This window comes from Lampetra planeri, chromosome 42, assembly GCF_965212315.1.
Source record: "Lampetra planeri chromosome 42, kcLamPlan1.2.h2, whole genome shotgun sequence".
Taxonomy (NCBI): Eukaryota; Metazoa; Chordata; class Hyperoartia; order Petromyzontiformes; family Petromyzontidae; genus Lampetra; species Lampetra planeri.
The window spans coordinates 552,958-577,674 of NC_136148.1; the positions used below are offsets into that span (position 1 = coordinate 552,958).

Here is a 24,717-nt window from a genome sequence, read left to right on the forward strand (position 1 = left end):
GCAGAGATAGGGGGAGGGGGAGGAGAGAGAGTGGGGGAGGAGAGAGAGAGAGGGGGAGGAGGGGGAGGAGAGGGTGGAGAGAGAGGGGGAGGAGAGAGGGGGAGGAGAGATAGGGAGGAGAGATAGGGAGGATGGGGAGGAGGGGGAGGGTGGAGGGGGAGGAGAGAGAGGGTGGAGAGAGAGGGAGGAGGGGGAGGAGAGAGAGGGAGGAGGGGGAGGAGAGAGAGGGTGGAGGGGGAGGAGAGAGAGAGAGGGGGAGGAGGGGGAGGAGAGAGAGAGAGGGGGAGGAGGGGGAGGAGAGGGTGGAGAGAGAGGGGGAGGAGAGATAGGGAGGAGAGATAGGGAGGATGGGGAGGAGGGGGAGGGTGGAGGGGGAGGAGAGAGGGAGGAGAGAGAGGGAGGAGGGGGAGGAGAGAGAGGGTGGAGGGGGAGGAGAGAGAGGGAGGAGGGGGAGGAGAGAGAGGGAGGAGGAGGAGGAGAGAGAGGGTGGAGGGGGAGGAGAGAGAGGGGGCAGAGATAGGGGGAGAGGGGGGGAGAGAGATAGGGGGAGATGGGGGGAGAGAAGGGGGAGGGGATCAATGAGGGAGGGGCGAGAGATGGGGGTTGAGAGGGGAGGAGACAGGCGATGAGAGAGAGAGAGGTGAGACAAGGGAGGTGACGGAGGAATGAGGGAGGGGAGCGAGGTAAGGGAGGAGAGTGGAGAGCGGGCAGGGGACAGGAACGGGACAGGCGGGTAGATGAGAGCGAGAGAGAGGACATCTGCTGGAACTCCTGGGGCATCACGGATCTTCCTCCCTCGAACTCGTCGCTACCAGAATCCCAGCGCGGCTGTGCCCGCTCCACTTTGAGCGTGTTTCTCTCTCCTCGTGCTGCTCAGTGTCTCCTTGTCCCCCCCCTGTCTTTGTCTCCCTGTGTGTGTCTTCGTCTCCCTGTGTGTCTCTCTCTGTTGTGTGAGTTTGTGAGAGACTGCGTGCTCACTCACAGCACTTGTCCCGACACTGCTGTCTCGTGTCTCTGTGTGCGCGGTGGTGCAGCGATTAGCGCGCTGCCCTAGGTCGACTCAGCATAAAATGAGTACCTAGTGCGATGTGTAAAAGCATTGCCACTAGGGAGACAAAGGCGGCCGGGCGTGGTGTTGGCCACCCACCCCCTCGTGTGCCGTGCCGGCCTTCATAGGTGCCCACTAACAGCACTTGCCCCAACAATCCGTGAAAGCTACACGGGGGATCTTTGTCTTTTGCGGCTGCGCAGTGAGCTGAGCTCTGCGTGAGCTGCACGAGGTGGACATTCAGTGGGGAGGGGCACCGAGTGGACGTCCACCCGAGTGATGGGCGACATTCGCATCGCTGCCGACCCATACGCTTTACCCCGTACTCTTGTTCAGGCGCGATGACTCTCGGACGACACGAACTGGAGAAGGGCTTTCTTTTATTTTGATTGGGGCGCTTCACGCAGATAACTTGGTCCAGGGATGACTCGCAAATAACGCCGATGCGAAGACGGCGACGATCCCGAGCCCACGGCAGCCCCGACCCCTTGCTCCGCGCCTCCTTTTATCCCCCGGCGTGGCCACGCCCCCCGCCCCTGGCCACGCCCATTTCTCGAACTCGGGCCCGTTCCCGAACTTCCCTGGCAATTCCCCCAAGTGAAAACTCTCCCTCTATTAGTCATCAACCCTGTAGCTTCTGCTCGTGATCGCTAGTCCACGCGCTGTCTCCACACACGCTGTCTACACACGCTGTCTACACACGCTGTCTACACACACACTGTCTACACACACACTGTCTCTACAAAGGGAATTGAGTTTTCAGGTCCATACGGCGTACAGCCGTTTAAATATGGGCAAAAAAAATATTGCGTCTATTTGTCTGTGTTTCTCCCTCGTGATGGGACTTTGTAGGATGAACGTTGATATTTCTAAGGGGCACGGGTGATATCTGAATTGGCCTGTAACAAGGTAAGGCACTGATAAGGGGTTCGCAGGTGTGCATTCACGACCTTCAAGAAAGGAGCTGTCGCGGTGTTCCGTGCCACTGGTTTGTCACGTGGGGCATGCAATCCAGAGAGGTGTCCCCAGATTAATTCCATCTAAATTAAAAATGTTTTAATTTTACCAGGTAAGGCCCACTGAGCTGTGTAGCTCTTTTTCAGACGCGCCCTGGCCACACGTGACAGCCCAACGAAGTGTCTCATCATCGTGTGGACATTTATCGCAGCAAAATGCTCTAAACGCGCGTCGATTCTACATGTGGAGGGGAAAAGTTCGGAGGAACAAGAGAAAAATCCACGCAACCACGGGGAGAGAGAGAGACGCGCACTCCAATGATACAGCAGCAGGCGTCAGGGCTCGAACCCACGACCTCCTGTATACCAGGCGAGGTCGTCAACATCTCCGAGCCATCGTGCGCCGCCGCTGCTGCCTCTGTCCAACCGAGCAGCGGTGTAAATTGGGGGTCAGGTGATGATGGTGTCAATTGGCTTCAACAGCCAATCGGCAATATCAAGAGTTACAAAGTATGAAAAATAAGAAATGGTTTTATCCGTCCTGCCAATAAAACAGGTGTTAAGATGTTAAAACACCAAATAGAAACGTTTGCGAGCAATCGAGTCTGCATGGACCACACGTGCTTGTGGTAGAACATGCGAGCAAAACCCGGTCTCATAAAGGAATCCATTGTCATTGACCCGCCTACACATTCAAGTGTGGGTACGCCCACCTCCCTTCCAAGACGTCTTGCTCGCCGTGTAAGAAGAGGGGGGGGGGGGTCCCGCTCACTGAGGCCCTTTCGCCAGCAGGTGTCGTGAGCGAGGCGTTGCAAGGGGTCCGCGTGCGCTCCTTTACCTTCTAGGCAGCGAGGGGCGAGGGCCACAACAAAAGTGGCCACGCGGTGAGTCGGGGCTGCCCGTGCCGTCGGTGTCCGTGCGGGCGAGTCCCTGGGTGGAGCCCGCAGGCTCGCTGGGGCAAGTGCTGTGGGCGGGCATCTATTGAAGCTCAACTCTTTGTTTTATTGTACGAGGCAAGGCCCACTTGCGCTATGCAATTATTTGTTCAGAAGCGACCTGGCTATCACAAATGATAGGTCACACGAAGTGGACTTATCGTCGTGCGGATATTTATAAGCAGCCAGATACTCTAACCGTGTGGTGTCGATTCTAAATGTGGAGAAAAAAAAACGGAGGACGCGGAGGGAAAATCCACGCGACCACGGGGAGAGAGACACCGCAAACTCCAAATAGCAGGTGTCGTCAGGGTGGGGATAGAACCCACCACCTCCTGTGCACCAGGCGAGGTAGTTAACATTTCCGAGCCACCGCGATCATGATGGTGAGAGAGAGACACGCAAACTCCAAATATACAGCAGGCGTCGTCAGGGTCGGGATGGAACCCACGAGCTCCTGTACACCAGGCGAGGTAGTTAACATCTCCCAGCCACCGCGGTGCCGTGTTAAGCCGACGCGGCTGGCCAGCACCACGCCCGGCCGCCATGGTTTACACGGCACCCGCTGCAGTCCTCGCAGAAGTCTGAGTTGACCTCGGCGATGGACAGAGGCCGCGTCAGATGTCCATGGATGTTAAAGGCGAGTGGACATCAAACTCAGGATACCGGGTATATAGGGCAGTAGTGCCAACCACTGCGCCACCGCTCCCCACATACACACGTGTCATGACACAAGACACACACACACACACACGTGTCATCACACGTGACACACACACACACGTGTCATCACACAAGACACCTACACACGTGTCATCACACAAGACACACACACACGTATACGCACACACGGCTTTATGAAAGTCGATTTAATTCAAAGGAAACATACATGTCACTTGTAAACACATCAACTCCAGGACGTGCCTCTCCATTTGAGTCACACGCTGCACCACCACTGTCCACATTGCATCACACACCTGCAAACAGACAAAAACACCTGTCCAGTGACACATTACATCCAGCATCACACTAACAAGCCTCGTCAGACACATCTACTTTTTTCAGAAACACTGGTATACCTATTGGGACGTGCGTACGTGCATACCTGTCAAGACCCGCGCTATCATCTGGTATGCAGAGTGCAGTACAGTAACTAAATAAACCGATGTTGGCACTCCCAGTGCCACACACACTGAGGAGGCCAGGAGCTATGAGGCTGGGTCCACACCCCTCACCCCCAGGTCATCTCCTCCACTCCATTTACAACTGGCACATCTGAGCCGTGCCAGCAGGCCGGGGCTAGCACGGCACGGGTGGTTTTCCCACTGGCATTTTACTTAGCCGGAAAATCAAGCCGCCGCTACGGCTGGCTCCGCAAGGAGACGTCCGAATCTGGCTCGGGGCCAAGCAGGGCCAGGGGTGGGGCACGCGACGCCTTCGGTTCGTCAAACGTCGGCCGCACACGCAACTCGGCCACGCCGTCAAGTCGTCGCCCTGCGAGCGTCTAGACGACGCGTCGGCGCGGGACGTCAACGGGCTCGTGCAGTGGAAAAGCAACGCGCGTTTTCCCCGAAGCCCGTGGAAAAGCGGTGCCTAGCGGATGGCGCGCAAAGTCCCGTTCACCGTACGGGCGAAGGGGTCGCTAGGACGATGAACCACGCGAGCTCTTCAAACGCAATTCGCCAGCGCAACCTCAAGGCGAGCACGCGGAGGTCGCGAGAGGCCCTTGCAGTGGCTGAGTCGCCAGATTGAACACATTCCCCTCCGGTGCACGATTAGTGCTGCCGACAAGCTCGCGGGGGCAGGTGGGCCAGCGGTATAGCAAGCTGCTCGCAGGAATCGGGAGGTTGAAAAGTGGGTGGGGGGGATAAAATAAGTACTATATTGCGGGGAAAATCGGCGGTGATTGTCGTCTGGAGAGGCTTAGCCCACGCCATAAGAATGTGGAATTTTCAACTTCCGTGAACAAGAGATGGGCACCCGCGAAGGCGCTCGCGGTGACGGACGCGTGTCGCCCCGTGGCCCACGCGCGCGTCCCCCTAACCGCGACCCGCGTCTGCGAGCGACCGGAGCGACCGCGCGGGCGCGGTGTTGAGATCGGCGGAGCGGCGAGGCCCGAGGCAAAACGAGACGGTGAAGTAAAAACGATGGAATTGAGTTCCCACGAGCGGGCGCCGTGGGGGCGGGCTGCTGCGTCGTGAGATCGGGAGAGGCGGCGGCGTGGGGAGGCCGTCACCCGGCAGCGGATCGGCCGCGGCTGACGCCGATCGTGACGGCGACGGCCCCCGTCGTATCGGCAGCGGAGCCGGAGCGGAGCGGAGAGCGAGGCCCCCCCCCCCCCCCGTGTGGGTCGCGCCGTGTCGCCTTCTCGTCGGCCACGGCGCCGATTCCGCGGTTGCTTGACGGCGGGCTTCCCGCGTAGTTCCGTCTAGACGGTGCCGTCGCCGTCAGCGGGGCTGCTGTCGTTCCCCCCGCCTGTGGGACACACGCACGTGCGCACGCACACATACACACACGCACACACACACGCGTGAATGTCGTTCGGAATAGTTACCAACAGCACTGCAGTGCTCTATCCACAGCGAGGCCAGTGATGGTTCTGTGCTGTGTATTACTGAGCTCATCGTCCGGTTAGGACCCGTATCTCGGGCCCTTGCCTGTAGACACCTGGCAGTTAACCAGCATTGGTTGAGGCAAGCTTGACTCTGCTGAAGAGGCAATGAATGTTGCGGCTGGTTCAGAGTTTGCTTGTGTTGAACAAATGCTGCTGAAACGATCCACCCCGAGGAGTGTGAAAAGTAATTGTCGGAGTGTGTTGTGCTGTCTGCGTCTTTGTTGTGTGACCCACACGGGGCAGTGCTCTGATAGGTGTGAGCGGAGGGTGTCAATGGGGGTGAGTGTAGGGGTGAGTGGCAGGGTGAGTGTAGGGGTGAGTCACAGGGTGAGTGGCAGGGTGAGTGTAGGGGTGGGTGGCAGGGTGGGTGTAAGGGTGAGTGGCAGGGTGGGTGTAAGGGTGAGTGGCAGGGTGGGTGTAAGGGTGAGTGTAGGGGTGAGTGGCAGGGTGAGTCACAGGGTGAGTGGCAGGGTGAGTGTATGGGTGAGTGTAGGGGTGAGTGGCAGGGTGAGTCACAGGGTGAGTGGCAGGGTGAGTGTATGGGTGAGTGTAGGGGTGAGTGGCAGGGTGAGTCACAGGGTGAGTGGCAGGGTGAGTGTATGGGTGAGTGTAGGGTGAGTGGCAGGGTGAGGGTGAGTGTAAGGGTGAGTGGCAGGGTGAGTGGCAGGGTGGGTGTAGGGGTGAGTGGCAGGGTGGGTGTAAGGGTGAATGGCAGGGTGGGTGTGTCACAGGGTGAGTGGCAGGGTGAGTGTAGGGTGAGTCACAGGGTGAGTGGCAGGGTGAGTGTATGGGTGAGTGTAGGGTGAGTCACAGGGTGAGTGGCAGGGTGAGTGGCAGGGTGAGTGGCAGGGTGAGTGGCAGGGTGAGTGGCAGGGTGAGTCACAGGGTGAGTGGCAGGGTGAGTCACAGGGTGAGTGGCAGGGTGAGTCACAGGGTGAGTGGCAGGGTGAGTGGCAGGGTGAGTGGCAGGGTGAGTCACAGGGTGAGTGGCAGGGTGAGTCACAGGGTGAGTGGCAGGGTGAGTCACAGGGTTTGTGGCAGGGTGAGTCACAGGGTGAGTGGCAGGGTGAGTCACAGGGTGAGTGGCAGGATGACTCACAGGGTGAGTGGCAGGGTGAGTCACAGGGTGAGTGGCAGGGTGGGTGTAAGGGTGAGTGGCAGGGTGAGTGTAGGGGTGGGTGGCAGGGTGGGTGTAAGGGTGGGTGTAAGGGTGAGTGGCAGGGTGAATGGCAGGGTGGGTGTAAGGGTGAGTGGCAGGGTGAGTGTAGGGGTGAGTGGCAGGGTGGGTGTAAGGGTGAGTGGCAGGGTGAATGGCAGGGTGGGTGTAAGGGTGAGTCACAGGGTGAGTGGCAGGGTGAGTCACAGGGTGAGTGGCAGGGTGGGTGTAAGGGTGAGTGGCAGGGTGAGTGTAGGGGTGGGTGGCAGGGTGGGTGTAAGGGTGAGTGGCAGGGTGAATGGCAGGGTGGGTGTAAGGGTGAGTCACAGGGTGAGTGTAGGGTGAGTGGCAGGGTGAGTGGCAGGGTGAGTGGCGGGGTGGGGGAAGCGAGGGTACGCACGGAGGGAGGCGACGCGCTGGATCTGGGCCTCCAGGGCGGCCGTGTGGCAGCCCTGCAGGAAGGCCTCCGCGTACTGGAAGAGGCTGAGGAGGCCGGGCCGTGGTGCCGCGCAGGCCAAACCGTCCACCATGTAGGCCACAGCGTCCCTGCACGCTGCTCACATCGAATCGATAGCGGGGATCAACGCGGCAGCGCCATCGGTGATCGATTCAGCAGCGAGGATCGGTATGGCAATAGAGCGGCCTGGTGCCGATTATACAAGCTGTGGTGGCTCCTCTCCTCTGTTGGGGACGTTCTAAACATTTGCTTATTAAAAAAAATATTCCGTAATAATTTTTCAATAAAAAAAAGATCTAAAGACACTGCCGCACACGTTAGTGCGCCTGCGCATGATATTTTGCTCCGATTTCTCGTCGCTCCGTTTGCCGTCCTTTATTTTGCACTTTTGCCGTTGTCATCTTGGTGACCCAGGCCACACAACACGACAGCCACACACCCACTGCACTACAGCCACACACCCACTGCTTTGAGCTCCCCACTGCACTACAACCGGAACCCTCACACTTGAATCAGCTGCTCACTCACACACTCATGTATGGATCTATCCATCCATTTATTCATCTATTCACTCCCTTGCCCACTCACCCACCCACCGTGGCAAGCTAAACGTCGAGCCCTGCCATGATGCGTAGGAGCGGGGGGGGGGGGGTGCGATCCTGTCAAGGCTCCCGTTGTGGTGGCGCCTCCCGTCACACATCACCTGCCCCGTCGCTCGTCACCTGCTCCGTCACTCACTACCTGCCCCCTCGCTCACCACCTGACCCCTCACTCGCTACCTGCCACGCTTCCCGTCGCTCGTTACCTGCCCCGCTTTCCGCGGGCTCGTCCAGCCGGCGCAGGAGCCGCTCCGTGGGGATGAGGTACAGGCAGCGTCCGGAGTCGCAGCAGCAGCAGCGGCAGCAGTCGTCCCAGAACGACAGCAGCCACGGCCTCGCCTTGAGCTCCGGGTAAACTGCAGCGGGAAATGCGAGAACCCGTCAAACACTCCGGACACTGTGTGAGTGAACGAGCGTGTGCGTGAGCACGTGAGCGTGTGCGTGTGTGTGTGAGCGTGTGTCTAGGCGAGTGAGTGGGCAAGCGTGTGTATGGGTGACGAGGCAAGCGGGTGAATGAGTGTATGTATGGGTGAGTGAATGGGTGAGTGGGTGTATGGGTGAGTGGGCAAGTGTGTGCGAGTCACTGGTGTTTGCCGTAGCGCAGAGTGCCAACCGCCACACTATAAATCACCATGCCAGTGACGTATATCTGACCCGGTTGTGGGCCTCCACCAGGTCGAATCAGTGCTGGTGCGACGTGTAAACATCACCACTGGGGCGACAGAGGCAGCCGAGCGTAGTGCTAGACACCCCGCCCCTCGTGTGCCGTGCTGGCCTTTATAGGTGCTCGCTAACAGCGCTTGTCCCAATAGTCTGTTAAGGCTATGCGGGAGATCTTTGTCTTTTTTCCGTGCGTGGGTGAATGGCGGCGGTGGTCGGCGTGCGTGCGTGTGTGGTGTGCGTGGTGCGTGCGTGCGTGCGTGGTGCGTGCCACGTGCCGTGGGCGGCCTGCGTGGCGGGGCGCGTGCCGTCGCGCCCACTGAGCTTGGCCACCTTCCTCAGCACCGGCGCCTGGGCGAGCAGCTTGCGCACCACGGGGTCCTCGTTGTAGCCCAGCTGCCGGCACAGTTCCAGCCTCTGCGGCGTGGCGAGAGTCAAGAGGGCGGCCGGCTCGGATCACAGAGAACACAAACCCGTCAGGGTCTCACGCGGACACACAATATCTAACGGAGGGGGTCCTTGTCTACCCGGCAATTTCCCAGCCTCGGTTTCAAGGCAGCCCATCGCTGCTGACGAGACGGATGAATATCCACAAAACGGCCGAAGAGCTCGCTGGCATTGAGCCAGAGAGACGCGCGGCGGCGTAGCTCACCAGGAGGAGTCGCAGGCACGCGCGCAGGTGCTCCGCCAGCGCCGCGTCCAGGAGCTCGTCGCCGGTCGTCACGGGGACGGGGCTGGGCTCGCGGCTCGCGCCCATGCCCACGTCCTCGGCGGTGCCGCTGCCGCTGCCGCCACCCAGGCCGCCGCCGATCGAGCCGCGGCGCTTCTCGTGAGGCCTGCACCGCCACGCGAGCCGGGCCGTTAACGTCGGTTTGACCGGCCCCAGGAGCGGCGATCGCAGAGCAACGCTGGCGCGGCGCGAGTGAGGTGCGAAGGGAGACGCCGCCACCGCCACCGCGGTGGTGGAGGTGGTGGAATGGTGTAGCGGTGCGCCAGACCTGCAACTCAGACGTTGCAGGATCGATTCCATCTCTCGACGCGGCAGTGGAACCAGCAATCGCCCCGGGATTGCGATTCCAGGTGTGCGAGCGGGGGTGGTGCCGCGCTAGCGGCGGCGGTGCCCTGCGAGTGGAGGGGTGGTGCCACTCACCCTCGGCTGTCCCCGCACTCGGACCGCTCTCCATCAGAAATGTCCAGGAAGTCGAAGCTGCCCAAGGCGCTCTCCACCGTGAGACTCGCGCTCGACTCGTGGCTCTTCAGAAATCGGCCCTTCTACAAGACAAAGACAAAGATCCCTCGTGTAGCCTTAACAGACTGTTGGGGCAAGTGCTGTTCGCGAGCGCCTATGAAGGCCGGTACGGCACATGGTGGGGGTGGCTGGCCAGTATCACACCCGGCAGCGATGTTTACACACCGCACCAGGTACTCATTTGAGGTTGAATCGACCTAGGGGAAGCCCAGGACCGGTTCAGATAAATGTCAATGGTGAGCAGGAATCTCACTCGGGTGATGGGGCTCATAGTGCAGCGTGCTAACAACTTCTCTACCGCTCCCCACACACACACGCACGTAGTGCTGGGAATACGATTTCAGCCGATGCTCGCTGCTATTTCCCCTCTGCGGAGACATCGTAGCGATAGGAGCAGTCGTTTCATTCAGTCTCACTTTGTACTTCACTGCTGCACGTGTCCGGCCACTGTACAAAGTCTCCATGCTATGTGACGGTATGAACAGCTGTTCCCATCTGGAGAAGCTCCTGGCGTTCGGGAAGACGCCGCCCACTCACAAATATCATTAACATCGTCGCAGCGGCTCGCGCCGAGCGGCGCTGCGATCGGCAACGCAAAGCGCAGCGAGCGGCGAGCGAGACCTGAGTGGCGTCCAGGAGGGAGAGAAACGCCGTCTCCATCTCCTCCAAGTCCTCCAGGCCGTGTCGGGCCGAGCGGGCCTCCAGCGCGACGCTCAGCTCCCTCGCAGCCTCGTCCAGGCCGGGCCCCGTCGCCGCGCGCTCGCCCGCGGCCGCCCTCCCCTCGCACGCCGCGCCGCCGCACCGCGCGGGCCCCGCGCCGCCATCCCCGGTCGTCTGCGGCGGGCGGGCGACGCCCTGGACGACCGCGACGGACGCGTCGCCCGCCGGGGCTTCCCGGCGCCCGGGCGACGCCGGCCCGGAGAAGGGCGACGTCTCGCGAGTGGCCGTGACCGCGGGCGGCGGGCGAGCCGGCTTCGTGGGGGACCACGGGGGCGAGGAGAGGTCGCGCGGCGAGGACGGGTGGCGGGACGAGCCGAGCGACGGCGCGGGGCTGTCCAGCGAGTCGGAAAACACGGAGGAGGCGTCGTCCGTCGGGTAGAACTCCTCCTGCCCGACGCAAACGCGCTCGTCAGCAGTGCGCGGCCGCGCGACCCGACGCCGCTGCGAGAGTGAGGGCGGGCGACGACGCCTGTGCACCGAGAAGGTGGGAGGCGTGCGGGTGGTTGAGCTGGGGATGCAGCTGGGGCCTGCTTTGCGACTGACGGAGGCGATTTGGCAGCGGGTAACAAAAACAGAAAACACGTACGGTGCGATCTGGTGCAAGGTGCGTTGTGTAATTCGGCATTCACAGGGGCACCGCTCTAAAGGCTGCATCAGTTTGGCGATCGGCAAACACATGGTTGTTGTGTTGAAACAAGAGCGTAGTAACTACGTACATCACCCCACGCAGAGTCGTCGAGATTGGACTGGTAACTACGGTACAGTGAATACAGTCACGTTTTATAGTAGGAAATATTTGAATGTTTATTCAAGCGCATTTCATTTCGGAAACAATTATAGAACACGTAAAAAAACACACACAACACCTACAAAGATGTTATACAAGAATGTACGAAAATAAGCGATTTTAAATGATAAGTGATTATCCGGCGTTTTTGAAAATCCGGCGCCCCCTTCCCCCTCTAAGCCGCCGGATAATCGATGATCATCTGTCTGTAGATAATCGATGATCTACTGTACGTTATATTTCTTGTATGAACAAACAAAAGGCCATAAAAGCCAAAAATGAAATACCAAAAAAAAAACACGCAATGAACGAAGCGACGTGCCGAATAACCGTGCATCTCTTCGGCTCGTTCCTTCCTATCCAACAGAAACAAGACAACTAGGGAGTGAGGGAGGGAGGGAAGGAGGGAGGGAGGTGGGAGCTCACGAAGAAGGCTTGGTCGGGTGTGCTGGGCGTGCTGGGGGAGCCGGGCGCCGTCCGGTGCGACGAGGAGGCGCTGGGCGTGCGGCGGTGGCCGCTCACGGAGCCGAGGCGAGACAGCGGCTCCTCGCGCTCCAACGCTCTGCGGCAGCGACACGCACGCACGCACGCAGGCACACACGCAGGCAGGCACGCACACAGGCAGGCAGGCACACAGGCAGGCGTCTTCCAGTCGCGCCGACACTGTAGGCGAGGGGGTTCACTTTGTCCCTCACATTACGAATTGCGGGCGCGTATATTTCATTTTTAAAAATCTTAAATGTAAACGACTGAAAATAAATTAAAGGTGGCCAGTTTGGGCCCCCCCCCAAACTCCGCCCATGGCGGACACACATGATGAGCACGTGGATGATGTCTGCGTGTGTGCGGCGCGCGTACAGCCAGCTGACGAGCAGCTGCAGCTTGACGGTGCCCAGGGGGTTGATGTTCATCTCCAGCTGCCGCTCGTCCTTGCGGTAGAGCTCCGCGGGCTCCAGGCTCACCTGCCCCACCAGCGTCTGCGTCACCAACCCCTTCAGTTCCACCACCTGCGGGGGCAGCCACGGGGCAACAACAGCAGCAGCCGCTAAGTGGCAGCGATGTCGCCGCGGCGCTTGTACCAGACTAGGTGCATTTGAAGGCTCGCTGTGCCAACTTGCTGTATTTTAGCCGGCCGGCACTTTGCTTGTTGTTGTGAGCATTGCTCCTTCGCCCTTCACTTTTGTTGGAAGGCGACTGCCTCCAACTGCCCAGTAGGGTCCTTCAACGGGCCTCCTCAATAGAGGCCGATCTTGACACCGCAGGTACCGGTCGTCGGCAAGCCCACTCAGCTCCACATCCTCCTGTGCCACATCAGCTCCATCTCTTCTCCAGTCCAGACAAACTCACACATAGCTATGCGCGCTTATGTGCGCGTGCGTGACGCACCCAACATCATCGTTGCTGACGTTCGAATATCTGGGCCTGTCAACTAAGCCTCAAATTCCGTGCTGTGAACTCCCACCTTGACGACGATCGGCTCGCCGATGAGCGGCAGCAGCACGGTGCCGTCGCTCGCCCAGCACTGCTCGCCCTCGGCCCCGATCCTCCCTCGCACCTTCCACCGCTGCCTCCCGTGACGCAGCGACACCTGCAGCAGCAACAGCCTCGTTAAGAGGGGGACAGGGGGGGGGCGTGGGGGTTGGGCAGCTGAGGTGGACAGGGGGGGGGTTCAAGTGGCGAGGGGGGTACTGGGAGACGGCTCACGCGGGCTGCAAGTTTGAGGCGACTCCTGAAATCACCGCAGAAGCACCGCGGCTTGTCGGACCTCCGAAGCTGAGCAAGGTTGGGCCTGATTGGCAATTAGATGCGTGACCATCAGGATTCACGGAGGTTTTTATGGGTAAATTATCTCGATGGTAACCCTGATGCCTCCTGTATATTTTGGAGTTTGCATGTTCTCCCTGTGGTCGCATGGATTTTTCTATGGGTTTTTCCTTCTACATTTAGTATCGACATGTGTTTAATAAGAGTATCTGGCTGCTATAAATGTCCACATGATGATAAGCCACTTCGATGAGCTATCATTCGTGGCCAGGTCGCTTCTGAACAAGAGCTCAGTGGGGCCTCACCTGGTAAAATAAAAACAGTTGAGAATTTATTAGAATTATTGTTGTGCTTGTTTACCCAGGGAAGCCTCGCTGAGCCTGCAGACTACCGTGTTTCCAAAAACGTGGGACCGTGACGCCAGCACACAATGGCCTTACTCGTCTTCAAAGGACCGACAGCTCGTGACCGAGAAGACGGTCACGAGCTGCGGTGCGCAGAGCGACTCGCCGCTGCTGTTGTGACGCCGGTCGGACACCGCGCGCTCGGTAACGACAAGCGTAGCGAACGGACTACGGCGAAGGGCACAGAGAAGCGCCGGAGCGGTGCATGCTGGGAATTTATGTGGAGAGACGGGGAGAGGAGAGGAGCACTTGGATTAGTGAACATCGCAATTGGATTAGTGAACACCGCACGCAGATTAGTGAAGGCCGCACGCGGATTAGTGAACACCGCACGCGGATTAGCGGACACCACATGATTAGTGACTGCGCACGGGTAAGTGAGCATGCAAGAATGAGTGAGCGCGTGCGGATTAGTGAACACCACATGATTAGTGACCACACATGGATAAGTGAGCATGCAAGAATGAGTGAGTGCGTGCGGATTAGTGAACACCGCACGCGGATTAGTCCCAGAGGACGTCTGCAGAAGAAGATGGAGCGACGATTAAATCAGTTTGTTGCATATCATGGATCGTGGGAGGTGGTGGCGCCTTGGGCAGGCCTTCATCCAGCGGTGGATGGAACACGGCTTAATGATGCACGCAGCGAGCGCGGCAGCTCATCGTCGCGGGCTCACCTCGTAAGTGTCCTTGGGGCAGAGTCGCGCGAAGCCCACGAGGCCTGGAGAGAAACGGAACACGGACAGAGAGAGAGACAGAGAGAGCGTGGGGCTCACACGCGACTCACAGAGACCCCGAGCACGGCGGTGAGCACGGTGAGGGTGGTGAGGATGGTGGGGATGGTTGGGGGGGGGGGGATGAGGGTGGCGAGGACGGTGAGCGCAGTGTAAGCGGTGGGTGTGGTGAGAGTGGTCAGGGCGGTTGATGTGGTGAGAGCGGTGAGGACAGTGAGGAGGATGAGGGTGGTGAGAGTGGTGAGGGTGGTGAGGACGGTGAGGGTGCTGAGGGTGGTGAGAGCGGTGAGGGTGGTGAGAGCGGTGAGGGTGGTGAGGGTGGTGAGGGTGGTGAGGACGGTGAGGGTGGTGAGGGTGGTGAGAGCGGTGAGGGTGGTGAGGGTGGTGAGAGCGGTGAGGGTGGTGAGAGCGGTGAGGGTGGTGAGAGCGGTGAGGGTGGTGAGAGCGGTGAGGGTGGTGAGGGTGGTGAGGGTGGTGAGGGTAGTGAGGACGGTGAGGGTGGTGAGGGTGGTGAGAGCGGTGAGGGTGGTGAGGGTGGTGAGAGCGGTGAGGGTGGTGAGAGCGGTGAGGGTGGTGAGAGCGGTGAGGGTGGTGAGAGCGGTGAGGGTGGTGAGGGTGGTGAGGGTGGTGAGAGCGGTGAGAGCGGATATCACGGAGCTACCTCTGGTAGTTTCAACTGCGAGCGTTCGACAAACCTAGAATCTTCACGTGGAATTCTCCCAGGAAGTTCTCCATTTGGCCTTCAAGCTGAGCCATGGTCTGAGTTTGGTTGCGCGCACGTGAAGACAAATGCACACACGCACACAGAAACACACGCACGTGCAGACACGCACGCACCACACACACGCGGTTATTGTTAGTGAGCACATAGCAAGGCCAAGACAGCGCACGCAGGAGTGGGGTGGCCCGCACTGTCCCCCATCACCTTTGTCTCCCCAGTGCTGGTATTGACGCACAGCTCGAAGGCCGAGTCGACCTAGGGGCAGCCCCGGACGAGTTTTTAAACCAAGCTGCCACTGAGGTTGTCCACAGTCAGGAATCAAACTCGGGGGGAGAGGTTCATTGCCGAGCAAGAGGCTCACCGCTGCACCACCGCCCCCTAGCGCGAGGGTGCGTGCGTCGGGGCTTTGTGTGCGCGCGTCTGGGCTGGACGTAGCTGCACTTGTAAGTCCATGTGGTTTGTCTCGGGGGGGGGGGTGGGGGGGGGTTGTAGGGAGCGGTAGTGTAGCGGTTCCATTCCCGCTCAAGAAAAAAGGCGGGCCGGGCGCCGTGTTGGCCACGCACCGCGTCGTGTGCGCCGTGCCGGCCCTCGCAGAAGCTCGCTAGCGGCACTTGCCTCCCGACGGTCTGTCAAGGCTACACGGGGGGGGGGGGGGGTCTTTGTGTAGCGCGTGCGTGATAGGTGGGCGAAGGGTGGGGGGGGGGGCACCTCGCAGCACTCGCGGGCGCTGCGCTGGGCCTGCGCGAGGGCGTCGCGCGCCCCGCGGGTCGAGGGGGAGCACGCCAACGCCCTGCTCAGGTTCTCGGCGCCGCCGTGGAGACGCGTGTGCACGGTGTGCTCCTCCTGCAGCGCCTCCACCTGCGCGCCCACCGTCACGAGCGTCGGAGTTAAACGTCGAGAGCCAGCGCTCGCTGTCGACAACCCTCGAGCGAGACAATTTCATCCGAACGTCGGGGTCATCGCCCTCCCCTGCACGATCGCACCATCACGTCACCGTGGGGTGCGAAAGAAGTTCAACATACATCACCCAGTCAACGCGTGTGTGAGAGTGCGCGTGTCGGCGTGTGTAAGAGTGCGCGTGTCGGCGTGTGCAGGTGTGTAAAGGTGTGTGTGCGCAAGTCTGCGGGGAGTGAAAGAGTGGCAATCCGTGTACGGTTCCCGCTCACGGCAAACACCAGCGAAGATCGTCTGAACCAGTCCTGGGCCTCCCCAAGGTCGACTCATCCTCAAATGAGTACCTCGTGCAATGTGTAAACATCCCCACTACGGAGATCAAAGCCGCCTGGCGTGCTATTTGGCTTTCATCCCCTTGAGTACCGTTTCATCCTTCATAAGTGCTCTCCAACGGCACTTGACCCAACGGCCTGTATAAGGCTACAAACGAGGATCACCTTTGTTTTTGTGTGCAAGTGTGTAGAGAGGTGTGGTCACCTTGCTCATGTGAAACTCCAGCCGCCGTAGGCTTCGCTCGTTGGCTTTAATTTGCTGGGAAAGAGATGCGGAAACGTCAGGGCAGAACAACGGTGTCACGCGCCGGGAGCGCAGCGCGCATCGCGACAGCGCCATATAATCACGAGCGGACGTTCTGTCCCATTCCCACATCTGTCTGGACCGGACATCCAACGTTGTCACATCAGCGGTGGAGTCCGGCTTGAACCAACGACGTAGTCTTACAGGCCAGGGCGTCTCCGCTGGACGTGGCCCGCAGTTCGGCGGAGCACTCTGCGGCACCGGATCTACCGTGCGGGGCAGGGAGACGTGGACCGAGGCGAATTGCCTCCCTGCTTCTGTCAGCTCTTTCCCACGCAGGATGTGCGCGCGTGGCCATGGTGTCGCGCGCGATGAATTACGAACGCTGTCATGCCACCTGCTCGCTATGGAGCACGTGCGGATTAAGCAGCGAACGATTTAAGGGGCCGTGGTGCTTTAAGTGCGAATCAAATGCATCTCCTTACCTTGTCCAGCTCGTACAGCATTCCCTGAAACATACAAACACGTCGTCGTCGTCGTTAATACGTAACCGCGCCGGTGATGGTGATCTCATAATCACACTCGCATTTAGAATGTGCCCATATTGTAACGAAGCGTCTAGGGGATCACCTGCTGGCAGCTGTCCCTGTGTGGCACAAGGTGATTCAGCACCTGCGGGCCCAGTGGGCATTCGTCTGCCAGGAGGGGCCACCGATTGCTGTGGATTCTCCCAACTGAGCCATTTGGAAGTATTTTATTTATTTTATTACAAAATTTGGATCGCGACGCCAGCACACAACGGCCTTCTCTTTTTTGACGACCCCGTCACGGGGCCTTTAAATGTCCACCGTGAAGTAGACGGTTATATAACGTAAACTTGCTATATATATATACACCGTAAACTTGCTACAGTTATATACGCACGGTGTTTACCAGGGTGACCTGCTGGATCCGACCCGTGAACCTCTGCAATAAGTGGCAAACGCGATGGTCACAGTGACGATGGGGGCATGATGATGCTGATAGGTGGAGGTATCGTCATGGTGATGGATAGATGACTGCAGACGTATGATGATGTTGAAATGGATGGAGGCATGATGATCGTGATGGTGATGGTTGTGGTTGTAAGATGACGACGATGATGACGATGCATTACCAGGCGGGAGTCTCTCTTGGTGCTGTTGATGGCCATGGCGAGGTCACGATGCTGTGCTTGGTACCAGGCGAGGTACTCCCTGAGGGATGAGGGTGGAGGTGCGGGTAGGGGGGGCGGTTAGGGGAGGGGCAGTCTCTGTGGGTGTTTGATAGTCACCTGGACATACATGGGGAGCGGTGGTGTAGCGGTTGGCGCGCTGCGCTACCAGCCTGGCGACCCGGGTTCGATTCCCGCTCATGGCCAACACCAGTAACGATTATCTGAACTGGTCCTGGGCCTCGCCTAGGTCGACTCAGCCTTAAATGAGTACCTGGTGTGATGTGTAAACATCGCTACTAGGGAAACAAAGGCGACCAGGCGTGGTATTGGCCACCCACCCCCTCGTGTGTCTGCCCCGTGACCTCCTGCCAGCGGGCGTTCGACACTTCACATGGCCTCAACGTGCACATAGCCTGGCACAAGCGTCGTGGTGATGTCACCGCCACTTAGTGGCGTATGGCGGTAGTTGTTGTGTGTTCAGGTGTGTGTGTTCAGGTGTGTGTGTTCAGGTGTTTGTGTTCAGGTGTATTGTGTGGTCATGTGTGTGTGTGTTCAGCCGTGTGTGTTCAGGTGAACGTATAACGCGCTGCGCTTCGAACCCTGCGACCCGATTATTTGAACCTAGCCCTTGGCCACCCCTAGGTCGAGTCAGCCTGAGATGCATAAACATTGCCATTGGGGAGACAAAGGCGGCCGGGCGTTGGTGCTGGCCACCCATCCGTGCCGGCCTTCACAGGTGCTCGCTAACAGCACTTGCCCCTACAGCCTGTCAAGGCGACACGGTGGGAGTGGGGGGGGGCGTGCTCACTGCAGTCCGGAGCGCAGCGCTGCCAGCGTCGTGCGGAACAGCTGCGGCTGGGCGACACGTGGGGGCGTGGCCGGGGGCGTGGCGCCGGGGGAGCCGATGACGCGGCGCGCGCGCTCAGGGGAGCGACACGAGGACACGCGGGACCTGGGACACGGGGGGGGGGGACAATGGGCACGAAGTTGGACAAGGGAGACAGAGGCGGGGTCCAGAGACACCGGGAGACGAGGGTGAGACAGGCGAGGGGACAAGGGGGGGGGGGGGGTGTGCCCCCCGGGACACGGGGGACACATCGGCAGAGGTCGCAAACGGGTTTTGATTCCTTACCCGTAGCCGGCCGCACCCGCACCCGTACCCTACCCGTACCCTACACCCGTACACTACCCGTACCCTACCCGTACCTGGCCGGGTACGGGTAGGGTACGGGTATCGGGTACCCGATTGCGACCTCTGGGATGAAGCCATGTTGCAGGCGCGGGTGGGTTGATTCTAGGAACTTGAATTGTGAGAAGAGACAAGACATTGGGAAACGAGTGACAAACGGTGACTCACCAGTGACTCACGGCCTACCCGTACCCGGCCGCACCAGGGTCGCAAACGGGTACCTGTACCCGGCTGTATACAGGTAGCCGGGTATCGGGTAGGGTACGGGTATCGGGCACCCGGTTGCGACCTCCGCACATCGGTGATGTACATCGACAAAGGAGACGCACAGCCTTCCTCCCCACCACCCCGCACATCTGCGTGGTTCTAGATTTGAAGCTTTCGTGACTGCAAGGATTCATACTCAGTTTTTTTCGGTATAGTCACGTAGGTAAAACAATTAATAAAATAAAATAAATGAAAACAACTAAATTAAAACTGTAGCTACAGTTATTTTGCTGTGTCTTTTTACACCTGACGAGGGAGACTTGTGTTGCCTCCGAAACGTCGTGATTTAATTAAGTTGTTCTCATTTATTTTATTTTATTAATTGTTTTACCTACGTGACTTTACCGAAAAAACAAAGAGTATCTGCGTGGTTATCGAGGTGCCCGAGGCTCCCGTCACAGGCCCGGAATGTTGTCTTTCTTTCTGAACACATTTCACTCGAGCGGGGGGGGGGGGGGGGGGGGGGCTCGTGGTGGCGGCCGCGTTTGCCTCTCGCCGGCGCTGCTTGGCTCGACAACCCGGGACTGGGAGTCTAACCCGGTCCTGGGAGTCTAACACGTGACTGGGAGTCTAACATGGGGACGCAGCTGCGCCGCGGTTTCCGCTGCAGGCGATGCAATCTCACAGATCGACAAACCACACGGGCGCAGACTGCGGCCATGAGCCCAGAGTGAGACAACCTCGACAGCCAGGAGAGAGTCGGGGGTGAAGGAGGGGGGGGGGTCTCACCTGCCCGTGGAGTCCTGCTGACCCCTGAACCCATGGAAGGATCGACTCCTCGTCACCGCGGGATGCAGCTTGGTTTGACCCCCAAGGGGCATGGTGACCTGTGGTGGTGGGGCAGGAAGAGAGACCACACCCTTACTCACTCACTCACTTCCTCCTTGCTCCAGCCTCACCCAGTGCCCCCTCCCTGACATCCTCCTGATGTCCCCATCCCCGCTGTGTTTCTGCCTCAATGTCCCCGCAGCCTCCAAATCTTCCTCGTCACCCACTCACCCCGTCTCCCTCCCTCCCTGTCTGCCAGGTCGCCTCCGAAAAATAAGTTCAAACCGAAGTGGGATTTGCCCGGTAGGATGGGGATGGTTAGCCTTCATTTGTTTGTGTTTGGGGTGATTTGTTTAACTTTGCTTGTACTTCGCACTCCTATCGTGTTTGTGTACTGTTTGTGTTGTGACGTTCTTACTCCCCCCCCCCCCACAGGACATCTGTGAAAGAGAGCTTGATAGCTCATGGGATTGCTGCAGCATGAATAGACATCCTGATTGTTAGTTGAAGCCGCCACTCAGACAGGAGCGTGGTGATCGAGACCCGACGCGAGTTTTATTTATTTTTCTCCCTGCACGAACCTCGCACGCTCGCAACACGCAAACGCTGCCACAAACACCCCCCCACCACACCACCACCCCCCACCCCACCACCACCACTCTCGGGTCTCGTGGAAATAAATCTGCCGAGCCGCCCAGACGCAGGAAAGCGACGATTCCCATCTGCAGCCGCCTGATCGTGACTCAATGGGGTCCCCCCCCCCCGGCTCAAGTTGAGACGCGGCGTGCCACTCCGGACTTCTGGCTTCGTCAGCGTCCAGGACGCCGGCGACAACCGCAGGGCCCTCTGGCCTGCCGCCTCTGCCATGCGGCGACTCGCCCTCTGGCCTGCCGCCTCTGCCATGCGGCGATCCGCGAACTCCCGATTCAGCCCACGGACTCGGAATTCCGCGGCAAACGACCACAGTGCCCATTTCGGACTCTCAGGACGCGGCGCTTGGGATTCAGGAAAAACGGTTACCGGTTTATGGGTGAACGGTTTACCTTCACTCAGGATGGAGGAGGGAGGGGGAAGGGAGATGAGTGAGGGGAGGGGGCCTTGCCTCCTCTGCACCAGCAGTGGTTCAAGCAGCCGCCACACTGACTCTGCCGAATGGAGACAGCGAACGTTGACACTGGCCCAGAGTTTTTCCTGTGCTCGACAACTTGCTGCTGATTCCATGCACTCCCAGAAGGCCACTTCGACTGCCCGTGAAGGCGGGGAGGCATTACGTGCCCAGCCGGGCCGTCTTGCGCTGCCCTCTGCGCCCCGAACCGCATCGCACCCCGACTCCCGCGAGTGACATCGACGATGCCGCCATCATCACCCGACCTCGTGGTTTCGGGTGGGCACCCTCGCTGTATCCCACCCGCTCGTTATCGTTAACTCAGCGTGTGCGGCAGGGTGGCGCTGGAGAGGTCACAGCCGTGTCTCCTCACCCAACCCCGGGTGATGTCCGTATGGAGAGGTCACAGCCATGTCTCACCCAACCCCGGGTGATGTCCATATGGAGAGGTCACAGCCGTGTCTCACCCAACCCCGGGTGATGTCCGTATGGAGAGGTCACAGCCGTGTCTCCTCACCCAACCCCGGGTGATGTCCGTATGTTCCTCCCCCCTCCCTCCCTTTTATGCACGGGGTTGTATCCTCTAGATTCTCCGGGTTTTTACTCCTGCGGGCCAAATTAACACCGTCCAACATAACAACTGGAATCGGAAAAAAATATCACTGCAAGGCTGACAGGCGAAACAACAAAAATCACCCCCATATTTATAACTCAATTGGGATGACACTGCACCAGCAACATTGACCACCCCCGTAGCTGCGAAAAAGACTTGGCAAGACCCCTCCTGAGAGTGAGAGAGAGAGCGGGCAGACGAGGCAATCGTCGGTAAAGCGGCCGAGGGAGCGAGAGACTTGAAGCGAGCGGAGCTGGGCGCTGTGCCGCTGGCACGCGGCGCGCGATGCACGACGGGGGCTGCCCCGGGGACGTGGGGAGTCACGGAGTGGTTCTTGTTTTACTTTCTCCTCCGGGAAAGAAAAATAAATCTTCCAATGAGTTCAGTGGACACCTCAGGCGCGTCGCCTCTGTGATGTTTGCAGAAGGAACGCGCCAAGTCAAAGTCGGCTCGGTTATTCGGCACTTTGCTTCGTTAATGGTGTCGGGGTTTTTACGGGGGGGGTGGGGGACGTATTTAATGTTTGGCTTTTATGGACTTTTTGTTTGTTTGTTAATACAATAAATGTGACAGAGTCGATCATCGATCATCCAGCGGCGTCGCGGGGGTTGGGGAAGGGGCGGGCACCGGATTTTCAAAATAAAGATTTAGTCACTGACCATTTAATTACCGACTAAATAAATAAATATTTTACATAGCTTACTTTTGCACACTCTTGCATAACGTTATGTTTTTAGGTTTCGCCGGATAATCGATGATCAATTGTCATACCTGACGACCCTTATCAGTGCTATACCTCATTACAGACCAATTCAGACCTGATTGGTCATCCCGTGACCTTACAACTCTCAACGTTCATCCTACAAAGTCCCATCACAAGTTTGTTTGAGAAATAAATAGGCAAACTTCGTTTTTTGTTGCGCGCACTGAAACGGATGTACGCCGTATGGACATGAAAACTCAATTTCCCTGCACAAGAATTGCATTTATATTTGTGCCGCGAGAATTATCATCATTATTAAAAGCTGAGTGCAGAACGCGATTACGGTAAACCACCACCACCAGCACCACCACGCTTCGTGCTGACAGCAATTGGCGACCACGCGTGGAACCACGCGGCCCGTTGCAACAAATGCCGCCTTCAAGATCCGATTTCTATAAAAACAACAACTAACCGCATAGCCGCAAGTATTTTTCATTCACGGATATTGTTTTACATCCCATCAGGCAAACACGGGCTATTATTCAGGCGTGCATCGCTTTAGCAGCGGTACTTCGCTGAACGCAAGCCAAACTCCGGAGCGGCTGTGTGTATCAACGCCAGGCTCACTGCTGTGTTCGGTGATGTTGCAGAAGCCTGCGACTGTTTTCTAGGAAGGCGCCCCTGGTGGTGTGAGACCGCGGCTCTCTCGAGGGGTCCTTGTTACGCCAGTCTCAAAACAAATGTCCCATGGTGGAGCTGCTCACCACCCCGAGCTATAAAATGCCCTGAGGGTGCATTGCCCTTGTGCTGTTCGCCCTTAGGCGTTCTCTGGGCTGACACTTGCGAGACAAGGCCCTACAGAAGGCTGTCTCTGGTGTAGCACAAGCAGTTCCAAAGGCAATGCCAACTATTCACCACAAGTCCTGTGTGTGGTTAATGCAGTACTCGATTCCTTGAAAATGTTTTATATTTGCTCTAAACATCCTGTCTCACTGCCAGAAATGGTAACATCTACTATTATTATTGTGTCTTACTCTGAGCTTGAGCTCGCGTGGCGAGGTGCGGAGTCAAGAGAGCCCAGGAGAAGAGGGAGTCTCATTCGCACGAGTGGACTGGGTCGACGACATGGCAACAGCGAAGCCCTAACGCCAGAAAGAGAAAGCTGAGCCACCCGCATGCACTGCCACGGTATTCTGCAGGCGTGCCGTGAGAGAGAGGGCTTGCTACACAATCCCGGCGACCAGAATTCGATTCCCGATCACGGCCAACGCCAGTGACGATTATCCGAACAAGTCTTGGGCTTCCCCTAGGTCGACTCAGCCTCAAACGAGTACCTGAGTGCGATGTGTAAAAAAAAACATCGTCGCCGGGGAGACGAAGGCGGGCGGGCGGTGGTGCTTGACCACCCACCCCCTCGTGTGCCCCGCCGGCCTTCACAGGTGCTGCTCGCTAACAGCACTTGCCCCTACAGCCTGTTACAGGCTATCCCCGGGGGGGGGATCTTTGTCTCACCTTGTGGGAGAGGCGTGGGAGGAGAGGCGCTGGGGCGCCTCGATCGGCGCTGACGGCGAACGAGAAGGGGGACTCCGAGACTCTGGAACCAAACCCCAGCAGCGTCACCGCGCCCCGTCCGGCCACAATGCCCCCCCACCCCCCACTCCCCCCACCCCTCCCGCCCTCACTCCCTCCCGCACCCCCCTCGCCATGCGGTCAGCGCTCGGCGTTGCGAGTGAACGCCCCCCCCCACACCCCCCACACCCCCGTGTAGCCTTAACAGACTGTAGGGGCAAGTGCTGTTAGCGAGCACCGATGATGAAGGCCGGCACGGCACGCGAGGGGGGTGGGTGGCCAGTACCACGCCCGACCGCCTTTGTCTTCCCGGTGGTGATGTTTACACACCGCACCAGGTACTAATTTGAGGCTGAGTCGACCTAGGGGAGGCCCAGGAGCTGATTCAGATAATTGTCATCGAACTCGGGTCGCCGGGTTCGTAGCGCAGCGTAGCGCTGACCGCAACACTCCCGCTCCCCACAGACTGTTGGGGTAAGTGGAGTTTGCGAGCACCTATAAAGGCCGGCACGGCGCACACACGGACTCACCAAGCAAACAACAACTGCCATTCGCCACTAGGTGGCGGTGATGTCACCACGACGCTTGTGCCAGGCAAGGATCCACTTTGAGGCCACGTGAAGTGTCGAAGGCTCGCTGGCAGGAGCTCACGAGACAGACCCAGGTGCCATGGGTTGACTGACTGAGATGACTGGCTGATGCACCACCTGTGCCCCCCACTGTGCCCCCCACTGTGCCCCTTACTGTGCTTTAGCCGCCGGGCGCTCCACTCGTTGTGAGCATCGCTCCTCTGGGCCCTCCGTTATTGGAGGGCGACTGCCTCCAAATGCCCAATTCCTTATCTTCTCCTGCCCGTTCTGCGCCCATTTAGCCTCCTCTATAGCGTCAAACAAACTCTGTTTGGGCATGCGGTGGATAGGCAGGCTAGCTACATGCCCCAGCCAATGCAGCCTCGATTGCAGGATGAACTCACCGTTGGGACTGTGTCCAGATCTTTCAAGGATCTGTGAGCTCCTCACACAATCCAGCCTGGTT

General features: G+C 58.8%; 1 protein-coding gene across 2 annotated transcripts; it reads right to left on the bottom strand.

Annotated features, from left to right (window-relative positions):
- Nucleotides 1-3,793: 3,793 nt before the first annotated feature.
- Nucleotides 3,794-23,739, bottom strand: LOC144732263 (rho family-interacting cell polarization regulator 2-like). Of its 2 annotated transcripts, none has more exons than XM_078613687.1 (19): nucleotides 23,626-23,739; nucleotides 19,654-19,751; nucleotides 18,277-18,420; nucleotides 17,430-17,508; nucleotides 16,759-16,782; nucleotides 16,235-16,288; nucleotides 15,512-15,661; nucleotides 14,778-14,841; nucleotides 14,026-14,069; nucleotides 12,644-12,769; nucleotides 12,040-12,188; nucleotides 11,608-11,743; nucleotides 10,296-10,781; nucleotides 9,576-9,697; nucleotides 9,078-9,261; nucleotides 8,704-8,842; nucleotides 7,972-8,121; nucleotides 7,110-7,262; nucleotides 3,794-5,414 (listed from the first exon to the last, which is right to left on the bottom strand). In XM_078613687.1, exons 2-19 carry the CDS (start codon nucleotides 19,743-19,745, stop codon nucleotides 5,368-5,370), a joined length of 2,343 nt encoding a protein of 780 aa, XP_078469813.1. In that variant the 5' UTR covers nucleotides 19,746-19,751; nucleotides 23,626-23,739; the 3' UTR covers nucleotides 3,794-5,367. The 2 variants fall into 2 exon arrangements, with proteins under 2 accessions (XP_078469813.1, XP_078469814.1); XM_078613688.1 differs by lacking the exon at nucleotides 23,626-23,739 and adding an exon at nucleotides 23,148-23,445.
- Between the last annotated feature and the right edge of the window lie 978 nt (nucleotides 23,740-24,717).